General features: G+C 44.0%; 1 protein-coding gene across 1 annotated transcript in view; it reads left to right on the top strand.

Annotated features, from left to right (window-relative positions):
* The first annotated feature begins 7,946 nt into the window (after positions 1 to 7,946).
* Positions 7,947 to 14,884, top strand: part of ADAM22 (ADAM metallopeptidase domain 22) — a 138,995-nt gene continuing 132,057 nt past the window's right edge. Inside the window, exons 1-2 of the mRNA XM_059818298.1 lie at positions 7,947 to 8,004; positions 8,185 to 8,342. Coding sequence (XP_059674281.1) covers positions 7,947 to 8,004; positions 8,185 to 8,342 — 216 coding nt within the window. The remainder of the gene's footprint in view (positions 8,005 to 8,184; positions 8,343 to 14,884) is intronic.

The raw sequence follows: 14,884 nt of genomic DNA on the forward strand, positions 1-14,884 counted from the left end.
TAAAACTAAGGTGGTGTTTTGGGGTTTTTTTCTTAAAAGGTACTGCTTTATCACAGCTAGTAAAAGGCTCTGACCCTGGATTTGGGGTTAAATTAATTGCCTGGCAACCAATAAGCATGATGTAGCTGCATTTGGATAGAATAATTTTCTAAAATCGTTGATTATGGTATGGTCTAAATAACCACATTATAAATAACTGGATGTTCCATTGTAAACAAGGCAGTCCATTACTTTCGGACTACTGATGTTTTGCGGAGATTTGGTTGCTTCCCTTCCTATTCCATCTGCTGCTGCTTTATTAGAGAAGGCAAAAAAAAAAGTCATTTGCTTTCCTAATATTTCTTCTGCTGAAATTGTCTCAGGGAATCACAATGAAATAGGATTAGGAAAGCATGTATTATATTTTTTGGCTACTCTGACATACTCTGTTTTTAGACCGAAACTGGCTGTATTGTGTATTTCAGCCAATAGGAAAGCAGTAGATGTATGTTTTAGTTCTTCTTTGGAAAAAACCAAACACAACAACAAAGCAGTGGCAACAACAACAAAACAGCCAATAGGTTTCTGATTGACTGGGGTAATTTGTTTGGGTTTTTTGTTTGGTGTTTTTTTTTTTTCCTTTCAGAGTAGCCAGCCTGTCTGACACTTACTCAGAGGCAGAGTAAAAGACCCAAATGAGAATTGGGAAGACTTTTTTTGATACTTTGAATCTTTACCAGAAGCGATCTGTTTCAGAATTTCCGTATCTGTAAATCAGTGCAGGGCATGAGTATAGAATTACAGTGGAGGTAATTGCAAAGCTTTATTAATAAATGTAAGTGCTTTAAGGTCATATAAGAGAGATAAACCAGCAGAAATAACTCATTAATTTTTGCATAAATTACTTGTTTTCATTTTTATCTCTTGCCCATTTAATATTCTCAAACCTACTGTCAGTGTAATTATGGTTAAGGTGCTTTCAGTCATTGCATACTGTCGTCTGTCCTTTTTAGGATATTTTCTACGAGGGGTAGGTAAAGCTTGGTGAGCAGGAATGGGTGAGGAAAGTGACATAAAATTACTTTCCTTTAAAGAGTCTGTGAATTGGAAGCTTAATGATGAGAGTAGTTGCTTAGGGTGTTGCTGTCACCTTAAAGGTGACATTCCTTGTTCTGCTATTTGTGTAATTGCCTGTACAGTCTGGTGAGAACTGCTTTTGGTCTCTCCATCTTACTGTTCACTTGTGGCTTGATTTATAGTTTCTTCTGATCTGGATTCACATCAAGAAAATTATATAGAAAGCTGTTACAGAAGTGAGCAAAATTAACATTGTAAAAAGGAGTTAATCTTGAATATGTATGTCTATATATATATTGCCTGTAATTTACCAATATGTAGTGTTTTAGGAATGGGGTTTTAAAGTAGAACGTTGAAGCAATTACTTTGTTCTTCATTTTGAGTGATGCTTTAATAATAGAAGGATTGTTTTCTGATTCAGTGAATGTAATCTATTTTAGGAAAAAGTGTCCCATTTTTCTTGAGAATTTGTTTTTTGGGTTTTGGAGTGGGTTTTTTGGTTTTTTGGTTTTTTTTTTTTTTTTAGCTTTTGGTTCGGTACTAAAGTGAAGTCTAAGAAAAACTTGCATTTTTCCCCTAACACATCACAACAATCTGTCAGTAGGTATCTCTTGCAGACACCTCCCTCCCCACATCCCCGGGACACATACTCTTCTTAGTCTGTGTGGTGGCCTCCATCCGACTGGAATGTGTATGCATCATTATTTGTATACATAAAGATCATTGCAATTGTTAAAGGGGAGAGGTAGTCAATGTTAGTAAATCTACTCATCAGGTAACCAATGTGTCTGTCTTGCATATTATATGATCAGATGCAATGTTCGAACATGTTAGCTCAACGGGCACTGCAAAGAGACACTTAAACACATTGGAATCTGGCTTTAGAATTTTAAGGGAAAACAATTCAGAGGTCATTAAAATATGAAGACTACTCACTGCTACTGGTTGCAAAAAGCACTTGTGATGCTGATTTTGTGTACAGGTGACTAGTCACATTAGTGTGTGCTCTTTCTATGTAGTATGTTCAGATAGTGTCACAAGCCACAGTAAGCCTATTAACTATTTCTAAAATGTATTCAGCATGCTGTGGGTGATTTTCATGCATTTACTATCTTTCAAGCTTATTTTTTTTAAAAATAACAGGTTTTACAAAAATTTAAAAGTAATCATATTACTATTTGAAAAAATAATTAAATATGGAAGGCTAGTTATTAGAACAGTTGTCTGTCTCTGACTTCCTCCCAGAGAAGAGAATGAGTATTTTCAAAATAGGTGGCAGGAATTCTGAGAAATGTCAAACACTTCAGACAAACACTACCACAAGTACCTCTGCAGTCACTAGATTAAAGGTTTAGCATTAGAAGTGCATTTTATCTGTAAGTACATCTTTGTGATAATTACATATTATATAATTACAGTTTGAACTCTTTATAGGTACATGAATTTCTTCTAATGCACTTCATTTTTTTGATTGGCTTGCTTTCTGTTCTGTAATTTGAGAAGCTGGTGTAGGTAATTTTTATATTCCATTCAAAAACAGTTGTTAATATATTAATTGTTGCTTTCTTTTTGTGGTGGTTAGAGAAACTTGGAGCTATATTCCCATAGTGTTTGCAGCATATGCCTATACACAGTGTAGGATTCAAAATTTTAGTGAAGCACCCAAATCTTTACTGTTACAAAAAAGTGAAAACTTTAACATTTGTGTAGAACAGACACTACTTCAGTTCAAACTCTGATTTGAAAAAATCCCCTAGACTTTTACATTATAAAAGTACTCTTACTTAAGTGATTATCCTGTGGCCCAGTAACCATTACTGTTTCTTTCTCATAGGTGTGGCAAGCACGTTTCTGGGGATGTGAAATATTTTAGCACAATCTGTGAAATGTTAAAATAGAAGGCACGTGCATGCACACATACATACCATTACTAAAAGCCTGTGCAGACACTATACTGTTTTGGTACGTCAGTGTTAAGAGTGACTTGTAACTGATCTGTTCAGACCCACTTTGTTTCATTACCATGGGAGAGTGCAAAATGATTTTCAGTAAAGACTTTTAAAATGGAAACCGTAACTACGCAATGCGAAGTGGGGATGGTAGTAAGAACATCAAAAGAAATGCAGGTGTTGAAATCTGCTTTTAGAAATAAAGCATTAGAAGAAGTAGTGTTTTACTTCAGTTACAACGACACCAAGTTTCATTTGGTAGCTTTGCAGTGGAGTATCTATATGTACACCCATATGCATAGGCACACACACACACAGAAGCATTCCCGACCCTTGGGAGCTCTATCCTCTCAGCCACACTATAAATTTACCTGAAGAGAAACATTTCTGTTCCAGATAAACACATACTGTGGAGCTTACCGTAGTGATTACAGCAAAGCTTAAGTTGCACAACTGGGAGGTAATTTTTCAAGAACATCCCATTTAAATTAGAAGTACAATGTTGACAGGGCTGTTCAATCCATGTATCTTATTTTCTGTGGAAAGGAGAGAAGTAACACTTAGGTGTTAAATTTAGGCCGCACCTCGAATACTGTGTTCCGTTTTGGGCCCCTCACTACAAGAAGGACATTGAGGTGCTGGAGCGTGTCCAGAGAAGGGCGACGAAGCTGGTGAGGGGTCTGGAACACAAGTCTTATGAGGAGTGGCTGAGGGAACTGGGGTTGTTCAGTCTGGAGAAGAGGATGCTGAGGGGAGACCTGATCGCTCTCTACAACTACCTGAAAGGGGGTTGCAGAGAGGTGGGTGTTGGTCTCTTCTCCCAAGTGACGAGTGACAGGACTAGAGGAAATGGCCTCAAGTTGCGCCAGGGGAGGTTCAGGCTGGATATTAGGAAAAAGTTCTTTACTGAGAGAGTAGTGAAACATTGGAATAGGCTGCCCAGGGAGGTGGTAGAGTCACCCTCCCTGGAGGTATTCAAGGAGCGTGTGGATGTGGCATTGTGGGATGTAGCTTGATGGGCATGGTGCTGTGTGGTGTTGGGTGGGTTGGTTTTTGGTGTGTTGTGGCTTGTTGTTGTTGTGTGGTGGGGGTTTTTTGTTGTTGTTGGTTTTTTTTTTTTTTTCAGGTTGGACTTGATGATCTTACAGGTCTTTTCCAACCGTAGTGATTCTGTGATTCTGTGAAGTGTTAAATTCTGACTTCTCATTAATTATGGTTCAAAAACAATCTTTGGAATATCTATGGTAAATCAAAAGCTGAATATCTACTTATAATTAACTTTTTTTTAACTTATTTCTCCTCATCCTTTGAAATATTGGCATATGTTTTTCAGGATTCATTTTTCTGCAGTTGTGGTTCAGATAGTTATATAGAATATGCTCATTATGTCTGACAAGTCGTGAAGACATGTTGCAACATAGGGTAGAGCTGTTATTGCTCACTTAAAAAAGAATTGGCCTGAATTTTCAGTGTAATAAAATCCCATTGACTGTTACCTGGCAAGAGAATGAACATTGGATAGTTGGCCTTCATTTGCAGACACCAATTTCTTTGGGCACCTCAGTATAAGAAGGACATCAAACTACTAGAGTGTGTCCAGAGGAGGGTGACCAAGATGGTGAAAGCTCTCAAGGGCAGGACTTACGAGGAGCAGCTGAGGTCACTTGGTTTGTTCAGCTTCAGGAAGAGAAGGCTGAGGGGTGACCTCATCGCAGTCTACACCTTCCTGAAGGGGGACAGGGGAGGGGGAGGTGCTGATCTCCTCTCTCTGGTGACCAGCGATAGGACGTGAGGAAATAGTATGAAGCTGCATCAGGGGAAGTTCAGATCAGACCTTAGGAAAAGGTTCTTCACTGAGAGGGTGGTCAGTCACTGGAACAGGCTCCTCAGGGAAGCTGTCACGGCACCAAGCCTGTCAGACTTCAAGGAGCATCAGGATGATGCTCTTAGTCATATGGCTTAGGGAGTGCTGCGAGAAGCAGGGAGTTGGACTTGATGATCCTTATGGGTCCCTTCCAACATGAGATATTCTCTGATTCTACGATTTGCTGGAAGAGGAAAAAAATCTGCCCCCTGATGTGAAGCAGCTCATTGCACAGAGCTGGACTGTCTGCCACAGTTCTAAGCAATGTCAAGAAGCTTCCAGTGAGGTAAGACTAGGAAGTGAATATTGACGTTCTCTGCCTGATTTCCCAAACGAACCTGGAAAAGCCATCAATAAATTAATCCTTCAGAGAAATAATATTTTAAGCCTGTCAAATCATTCATTTCTCATCACCCATTTCTAATCAATATGTACAATAAAAGGGGACTTCAGACATGCAGATCAGAATTTCCTTCATTGTGATTTAGATCCTTCAACGTGATATAGAAATTTTCTGCAATTTATTTAAGCCTTCTCTGTTGAACTAATCTTCAGTATTTATCATGGAAGTGTTTTCCTAGCCAAATTGTAGAAGGATGTAAACAAGAGAGGTTTGCAAGGAAAGGGACGTAAAAACTTTTTCAGCTCTGTTTTGACTAATCACTTCTAGCACACATACTTTTAAAATGCCTTTATCTTTGTATTAGTTGGCTGTATTTCTGAAAACATTTTTTAAAATTATTCTTAAAATTAGTGAAGAGTTTGACCAAAATAGAGTTGGCATGCTAAAAAAGGGCTGTATTTATGAAGCTACTCTCATCATACCTCACCACATCCCCTGAGCCCACAGACTGGATAAAACTCTGCATTTGTAGTCATTACCTTAAAGCAGCCGTGCCTTGACTGGTGCTGGGTTTGTGAACCCTCCACGTGTGACATTGACACCAAATCCCTCTGCATTTCTGGACAATGGTAATGACAAGAGAAAAATGAAGTATATAATATACTCACTCAGGAAATGAGTGCATAACTGTAATGTGTACCTACTGCGTAACGGGTGTAATATATACCCAATGCTATGAATTCTCACAGAAATACTGACACAAGAAGCTGTGAAATAGCGTGCCAGTGGGAACGGTTTGGTCTAACTGAAATAACTGTAGAGGTTGGCTGCAGTCTGAAATGTAAGGATTTATGGCTTTTGAAAAAAAGATTGAAACATCATATTACAGTACTGATTTTTCTCGCTATAAATAGCACTTTCTCATTTTTCTTTACCCACCCCACCATGGTCCTTTCGATACCCTGCAGCAGAGTTTCATAAGCTAATTGTGCGCTGTTTGAGCAACTGCTCATGGATTTAACGGATACTTTGAGGTAATAGTCTGTCTTGCCTGTAGTGTAGGGCTGCGGTGTGAGCAGGACAGTGCAAAACTTACTAGCCACTTTCTCCTCCAAGTCGATATATATTCCCAGAAGCAATATTGTTGCCCTTAAAGTACCTGTCTCGCTCCCATCTTCAGCTTGTTGAACCGTCATTTTGTCTGTGTTTTTATATCGTGGAAACAAACTGTGAGAAACTGGATTTCCTTCATCTGTCCTCTGATTGCTTCCCTTAATAAGATGACGGATGTAAGTAAGGTCAGAACTACAGAACAATCAGGGCAGGAGCCGTGACCTTCCCCGGCGGGTGGCTCGCGGGGCGGGGCAGGCAGCGGCTGCTGAGCCGCGGTGCCTGGAACGCTGTCCCTCCCGTGGGGGAACCCACGGAAGGCAGCCCGGCGGGCTGAAAGGCTCCTAAGAGCAGAAATGGAGGTGTCAGGTGCCCTGACTGTTGCCAGTGCAAGCAATGCAATTAATATTGATCTGCATAATGGTTTTAAGATTGTGAAAACAAAGATTTTTTTTTTTTCCTTTTCATCTTCCAGACTATAATGAGCAGCAGCTTTCAGTGGCATTTACTGTGATGCCACCTCTTTATTATGTGCTGTCAAACCTTGCCGTGGGTAGTAGTTTCATCTCGTATCCTCTTGCATGGGTCATTAACGAGCTGCATCTGCCACTATGCTGCTCTGACATTCCTCCTCCTCCCTCGACGCACCTCAACTGTGTGCCATGGCAGTCTTTGCTGTTGTCACTTCGGAAAACGATTGGGGACTCCTGTCCCATTTTCAAAAAGAAACGTAGCTAAGAAAGGGGGGAGGTACAGTGCTGAGAGGCAGTACTGCTGCCCGCGGCTTCCCGGTAGGTGGGAGTGTAGAACTGGGTTGCAGATGCAGCCATCACTCTGCTGAGGGAGAGTAATCCTCGGGTTTCGGGGAACGGACATCGCGGGGATCCCTTGACACTTCTGCCTCTTGCTTAGCCCAGGAGAGCACGCTGTGACTTGAAACGAACGATTCTGCGGTGTAATCCTCTTCAAGTCTCTTTAAGTGTTAGTCCAGTGGAGAACGCAGGGAGGGAGTGGAAATTTAAGAAAGGCGGAAAAAAGGTTACAGCGAAGGAAATGGAGGTTTCCTCCGAAAAGGGACACGTAAGGGAGGAGAGAGGGGCTGGCGGCAGAAGCCCATCAGAGGAGGGGCGGGGGGCAGTACGAGCAGGGAGGGAGGGAGGGAAAACGCTCCGGCTGCCTCCCCAGAGGGCCCCCGCCCGCCCTCACCCCTGCGGGCGGGCTGACAGTGATGCCAGTTTTGCAGCGGGGGTTCCCTTAGCGCAGGGGCAGCGCGGTACCGGGGCTGCCCCACGGGGCGGGGGCGGCTGCGGCCGCTCTGCGGCGCTCCCCTGCGCCGGGGCTTCCCCTCCGGTCTCGCACCGGCACCTCACGCCCTGGCGACCGACTACATTTCCCAGCACTTCTCTCTTCCAAGCGGGCTCTGCGGGGAGCCTCGCCGGCTCTCGCCATCTCCTTCCCTCGCAGGGGGCTCGGCGCGGCGGCGGCGGGGCGGAGCTCGGCAGCCCCGGCCCCGCGGCAGCCGCGGCCCCGCAGCCCCTCCCCGTGCAGGCGCGGAGCCGGCGGCGCACGGCGGCGGAAGCCGGGGCGGCACACGGCGGCGGCGAGCGGGGCGGCGGGCAGCGCCATGCGGGCTGCTGCCTGCCTCCTCTCCCTGGCGCTCTGCGCCCTGCCCGCTGCCCCAGGTGAGTCGCGGCCGCCGGGCAGAGCCGCCGCGCTTGGGGCGGGGGCGGCGGTGGGGAGGGGGGGGGATGCTGCGCCCCGGGCCGCTGCGGAGCCCCCGCGGAAAGGGAGCGCCCGCTCCAGCCTGCGCGCCGGGGGCGAGGGCGCAGCCGGGTGACGGGTGCCTCTCCCCTGCCCAGGAGGCGCCGGGCCGGCAGCGGGGCGGCGGGGCGAGAGCCGCTTCGCGGAGCGAGAGAGCATCAGGCCCCTGCGGCTGGTCTCCGGCGGCGGCGAGGGCGGCGGCGGGGCGCGGCGGCCGGCGCTGAGCACGCGGGTGCGGAGCGGCGCGGCGCGGACGCAGGTAGGCGCCGGGCGGGGGGAGGCGCGGGCAGCCCCGGGCACCTGCCGCCGCGGCCTGGCAGCCCCGCCGGGCGCGGGGGGTGAGGGCCCCCTCCCCAAACGCGGCGGAGGCGGCGGTGCGGCGTCTCACCCGCCCCCCTCCCCCAAGAGTGCTTTTCCTGCTAAAGGACAGCGTTTCTTTTAAAGCGTTGCTCGGTGAAACGCGCGGCTCGTCTTCCCGGAGGACCGCTGGGAATGGCAGTCCTACTGCAGCAGCGCTCAAATGAGCTAAAATGGTCCCCGTGCCTGTTAATTCCCTCCCCCGGCCCTCAGCGGCTGCTCCGGGCAGGCAGAGCCCGCTGCCTGCGGCTGCCGGTGGGCTTGGAGAGCCACAAAATGAAAGTTGCGGTGTCTTTGCGACAGCTGGAGTTGAAACGCTGCAGCTTAATTTCTGTCTCTGGCAGAAGCGTGGGCAGGGTGGGCTTGTGGTCTGTGGGCTCGGATGTGTTTTTAAAAATAGAAATTGGAAGGGAATTGCTTGAAATGTGACATGTGAACTTAACGTAGCAATTTAACTTACATATTACTACCCAAACCGGGGTATCTTTTCGGATTTCTGTTATATGAAGACCAATCCCTATAGCTCTTAACAAATAGCTACCCCAATGTATATTAAAATACAGTGATTTTGATCTTGATCACGAAGCATCTATGATGCTTTGAGGTGGTACATGGCTGATATAGCTAAAGGAAAAAACATTGAGTCTGTGCTGTTATAGATGAAGAACATAAAAAATTTGTGCATTTGAGGTAACTGCTGACATCCAAGATGAGTTGCAGGCCTCCATCTCCTCCTTTTCCAATTGACTGCTGTCCATTTAAGAAACAAAATAGCTGAAAAAATTGCCTCAGATTTCTTTTTTATACTCCGTAAAGTATAAGCACTGACAGCTTGCATTCTTTTTCTGTGGTTAAATAATAAACAGTCTCTTCATAGCATATTTATTTGCCTCTGAATGTAACTTCTTCTGTGTAAAGTTTTTCAGATGTGAAGGTCATATTTACAGTGCAATAAAACAGGATTCTAAAAGTTCCAAAATAGGTGCTTTGCTTAAAAAAGGAAAAAAAATCCTCTCAGCATTTCAGGATTCTTTGAAGGCCCTTGGACATTCACAAGTTCGAACGCTATGTGACATGTCTGTTTAAAAACTGATAATGGCTGCATTTGGATCTCGTATTAGGATTCAAATACCGATCTTAAAGAAAAAACTGTTAATTAACGGGTTTTGTTATTCTCAATGTCTCAACTTTTATTCACCAAATCTTATGCTCATTAAAAATTTTCAAGTCATCCTCATTTAGTTAAGCTGTTAGTATTAGTGATACTGCAACCAGAAAGAAGAGTAACACTAGTGGGTTAAAAAGGGTTAAATGCATTTGTTTAACAACAGTCTCCACACTAAACTGAGCTTAAATGTTTAAAGCTCTGCGTGCAACTGCAGCTTTTCCTCCTGATAAAGAAGTTTGCCTCTGCTGCTTAAAATATCCACAGCCTCTCCCATGGTATCTGATGGTTGTTACTCACTGAAGGATGCAGTAGCTGGCAGTGATTTGGAGGAAGAAAATTACGAAGCAAAAGCAGGCCAAACCGAGTGGAGCAGTACCGATTTTCTGTGCTTCTCACACAGGGCACAGTTACATCCTAATTGCAGGATACTGCATTGCTCGGTCGGAGATCTGAGTCAGCTCGGCAGTAATGGACCAGCAGTGTGGCTGCCTTTGCTTGACTGAAGTTTTGTAGAAGCTGCATTTAGGAAGGTATTTTTGCACTAATAGCATTAACTGTTGCAGTTGAGTAATTTAATATCCTGACTCTTAAAATCTAGCATCCCATAAAAAAACCCAACATCCTTACCTCTGCCAGAATGCTTATCAAAGTTATTGATTAACCAAGTTAACTTTTATGGTTGCTTTTGTGAGTGGCTGGTAAAAGTCGCATGAAGTGTAAAGTTATGAAGTGTTGGATTCTGCTCACACATGAAGAGACACCCATGCCTGCTCTGAAGAGTTAACAGTCCAAGATCAGTGGCATATAGAGGGTAGGGGAACAGAAGTGCACTCTACATCAGTAAAATTTTCATATGTATTTGTTTTATGATTAAATATGCTCTTACTGTCTCCATGCCCTATTATATCCATTGCTAGTAATCTTTGGGCAGCTGTGTATCGGAGTTAGAAAAACTGGTCTTGAACCAAAGCTAATGGTCTTGTGGATCAGTTTAGGGAGGATGCTTCTTGGAGGAGGTTGAAGCATTCAAGAAGAATCTCTGATGGCTGAAGGATAAGCAGCCGTGTCTTGAAAAGCCAAGATACCTGAATGGGATGGGGCAGTCAGAGGACTAGACAATGAGGCTGTAGCTGTTGAATTAATGTGAAACAATGTAATTGTGTTTTGAATTGGATAATGATAAAAGGAGAGAGAGAGATAAGCTGGAGAAAAGGAAGCCGCATTAAATCGGATCGGATTCCTTTAATTCCTGGATGAAAGCTTTAGCTTCCAAAAGGGCAGAAGTCATAGTTGTACAAGAGGGATGCAAGCCTGAGTTTGGAATTGCACAAAGGGAAATGAAGATGATCATTCAGAGGAAAGCAGAAGCAAAGCGTGGCCTTTGCAGATCAGGCGGTTCAGAACAGGCTTATAATGAGTTGAGCCTGAGGAGTGTAATACAAGAAAAGGAGGTGAAAGAAGGGAATTGAAGGCAGAAGTGACTGGGAAGTGATGGTTGGCAGATTTCTAAAAATCTATGGTTTTTTTCAGCATTTGTGGAGGTTTTTCTCTAGCAACCGCCTTTGTATTGTTTGTTTTGGGTTTTTTAGGCCATTGCCGTAAGTATTGAGTGACTTCTCTACGTGCATGCTTTACTATTAAATGGTAAAGGAAATGGTCTATGTGCTCATCCTAGAAACCCAGAATGTAATTGCCTAAGAAACAAAACGTGCTCACAGTTTTAGTGGTCGAAGATTGCTGGACTTCAGAGCACAGCACAAGGCAAATGTTGTAGCCTATTACATATTCATGTCATTAATGTTTTAACATACAGTATGTAGTGGACATTGGAGAATTCACGTGACTTTGGGTTTCTGCTTTTAATTCTACCATGGAATAGAATCACTACCAGCACCCATGACATTCCTGTATTTTGATTTCCCTGTTTCCCAAAGGGGGCCTATTAGCAGCTGCACAGCCCTTACTCTAAAAAGTAATCAAGATAAGATATATCTGAGAATATGCTAATATTAATATTATCATTAATGCAATCCAGGATCCTAGCAATGGACACTTAATTTACTGTTGCGTAAATAAGCCTATTAGAAGATGAATGTCCCCTATGGCAGGGGCGTTCAGTGAAGGCTAAGCTAAGATTTTTGTGTTTAAAAGAAAGTAAGTTCCTACTGTGGACGTTTATGAGGAACCTTTTAACTCCATGCCTTGAGCCATATTTTGGTACTGTAAGCAGCACATGGGAAATCACAAGTTTCTTAATACTTTTGTTTAGTCAAATACTGTGCAGGCATGTTCTTCATTAAAATGTGGGAATGCGTGGGCATTCCTCCCCACTGCCTGTATTTATTCTTCCACCTGTGAAGGAGAGCAAAACAAAGCACAAAGTATGCCTTTACAAACTTTGTAAAAGTTTGTGCTCTGTGTCAGCGCCTGATTTGGAGGACCTTTTTCTTAATAGTTTTCAGTGGATCAAGTGTTCTGGTTGCAAAGATGAGATTCATTTTCCAGCTGGATATTAGAGTACCAGACCTCTACATGCCATTACCCAAGAAATGCCTTCCCTGAACCGTAAGCATAACGTCATAGTGATCTTGCTCTCAGCTGGAGGCTGTCGCTTAATGCCAGCGGAGAAGGGTCCCAATTCTCTTTGAGGCCAGCACTTTGTGGTCATGCTAATTGGTCTGCACACACAATCTGAGGGACAACATTGTTCATCTTGTGGCTTTCGTTGCATTATCCGTTTTTGATATATTTAGGTGTTGGTATGGAAGTTTGGGAGATTTGCTATGATTTTCAGTGGGAACAAGGTCCTGACACAATGACCTACTATGGACATAGATTCAGTCATCTCTGCGGGCTGTGCAAAACATTCATAGTATAGCAATTTCTCTTTCTCAACCTATTTTTCACTTGCTCGTTGCCAGTTGTCGTGAAGGTACGCTGGATTCTTTCTGAGTGAATAAAAGGGCTGACCTGATTGTAGGGAGCCTGGCATGAAGGGGCTCCAGGTCTGAACTGTGTCTGGAGGTATGTACATGTTGTTTGTAGTCCAGAGTGACTCAGTAGTTTTCAGCAAAGTATTTAACCATCTTTCACTGTCTGCATTTCTGAATTGTTTCTGACTAAATGATACAATTCCATACATCAATTTGGAAGCATGGCTTACAAATTTCTTAAATAACTTCTTATTGCTAATAATCAATTGCTGAGAAGCTTTGCTCTGTCGTGCTGAGCTTGCATAGCTCTGCTTGCACTTGGAATTGAAATCTTCATTAGTTATTCAGGTGTTGCCTAGTCTTTGCTATTGGGTTCTCTGACTTCTCCTCTCGCTCTAGTCTTTGAACAGGATACCCCTGTTCTTTGCAGGTGCTTCTGATACTGCTGACTTTGTTTAAAACATGCTTGCTTTCTGTTCTGATGCTGTCAACTTCTGTTGGTATTATAAGTTCCCGTGTTTGGTAGCTCAAACAATTAGTAATCTGTGATTAAGAAATGAGTTCTGACTGTTGAGGGCTTATAAAACAGCTCTAGATTTTGGGACCGATGGATGATGACTGTTGGAAAGAGAAGTGTCATGAGAAATTGCCCAATTTAAAAAATTCTTTTCTGCCCACTTAATCAAATGACTGCTGTCTCTTGGAGAAATTTAGGCACAATTTTTGATCAACCTATTGCAAAACCAAAGGGGGAGGCGGCTAAACTGGGACTGAGGCTGTAGTGAGCAATAAGAACATGCATTTGGTGTACTGCCAGATTTGGTTTTCTTCCTGGCTTATTACCTCTTCTCCTGCTTTCCTTAAGGTTTATAAGGCGTTTGGCAAAATGTGTGCGATACTTTATATTCAATGTAAGCAGTTCTGCAACATTCATGTAAGGATAAGATACTTCACAAACCTAGCAACACTCTGTATTATGAATATGTCAAGGACTGTTAAAATATCAAGACTCTTGATGCAGGTCCTGCCTTCCTGAAGAGAAAAAAAAGTGCTGAAAGCCAAATTTTGCTATAGATTGCCGCATGCTGCAAGGGCATTGAGAGTGCCCTTTGATTTCTGATCTAGGGGGGACTTTCAGATATGGATTTTTATAAAATATATATATTCGTAGTGCGTTTTGGTATTTTATAGGCAAAGAATATTTCAGATTTCTAATCTATCCTTCTTTGCAAGTTCATTTCAGGGAAAGTCTTTCCCTACTTGATAATGAGATTTGTTATGACAGTAAAGGAATATGTCCAAAAAATCATCCAGCAATAAAACCTCTTGTAGCTGCTACTTCAGAGTTCATGTTGCAGAAATATCGTATCAGGAATCAGTTTTCAAGGGGTGATTAGAAGGCATAGGTATCTTTGAAAATCCTAGTCAGGGTAAAAGGGCTGCGTGGGAAATCTTTGTTTTGTGGTATCTTCTCTTGCTTGTGCCATAGCAGAGATGAAAAGAGAGCTATTCCAAAAACTATGGCTTAATCTCATAAAACAGGCTTATATACAGTTATAGAATCACAGAATCACTAAGGTTGGAAAAGACCTATAAGATCATCAAGTCCAACCACCAACCCAACACCACCATGCCCACTAAACCATGTCCTGCAGTGCCATGTCCACACATTCCTTGAATGCCTCCAGTGACAGTGACTCCACCACCTCCCTGGGCAGCCTGTTCCAATGCTTCATCATTCTCTCAGGAAAGAAATTTTTCCTAATATCCAGCCTAAACCTCCCCTGGCGCAACTTGAGGCCATTTCCTCTTGTTCTGTCACTCGTCACTTGGGAGAAGAGACCAACACCCACCTCTCTGCAACCCCCTTTCAGGTAATTGTAGAGGGCGATGAGGTCTCCCCTCAGCCTCCTCTTCTCCAGACTGAACAACCCCAGTTCCCTCAGCCGCTCCTCATAAGACTTGTGCTCCAGACCCCTCACCAGCTTTGTCGCCCTTCTCTGGACACGCTCCAGCACCTCAATGTCCTTCTTGTAGTGAGGGGCCCAAAACTGAACACAGGATTCGAGGTGCGGCCTCACCAGTGCCGAGTACAGGGGCACGATCACCTCCCTACTCCTGCTGGCCACACTATTTCTGATACAGGCCAGGATGCCGTTGGCCTTCTTGGCCACCTGGGCACACTGCTGGCTCATCTTCAGCCGGCTGTCAACCAACACCCCCAGGTCCTTTTCTGCCAGGCAGCCTTCCAGCCACTCGTCCCCAGGCCTGTAGCATTGCATGGGGTTGTTGTGACCCAAGTGCAGGACCCGGCACTTGGCCTTGTTGAACCTCATACAATTG

The sequence above is a fragment of the Gavia stellata genome, chromosome 6 (genome assembly GCF_030936135.1).
Source record: "Gavia stellata isolate bGavSte3 chromosome 6, bGavSte3.hap2, whole genome shotgun sequence".
Lineage (NCBI taxonomy): Eukaryota > Metazoa > Chordata > Aves > Gaviiformes > Gaviidae > Gavia > Gavia stellata.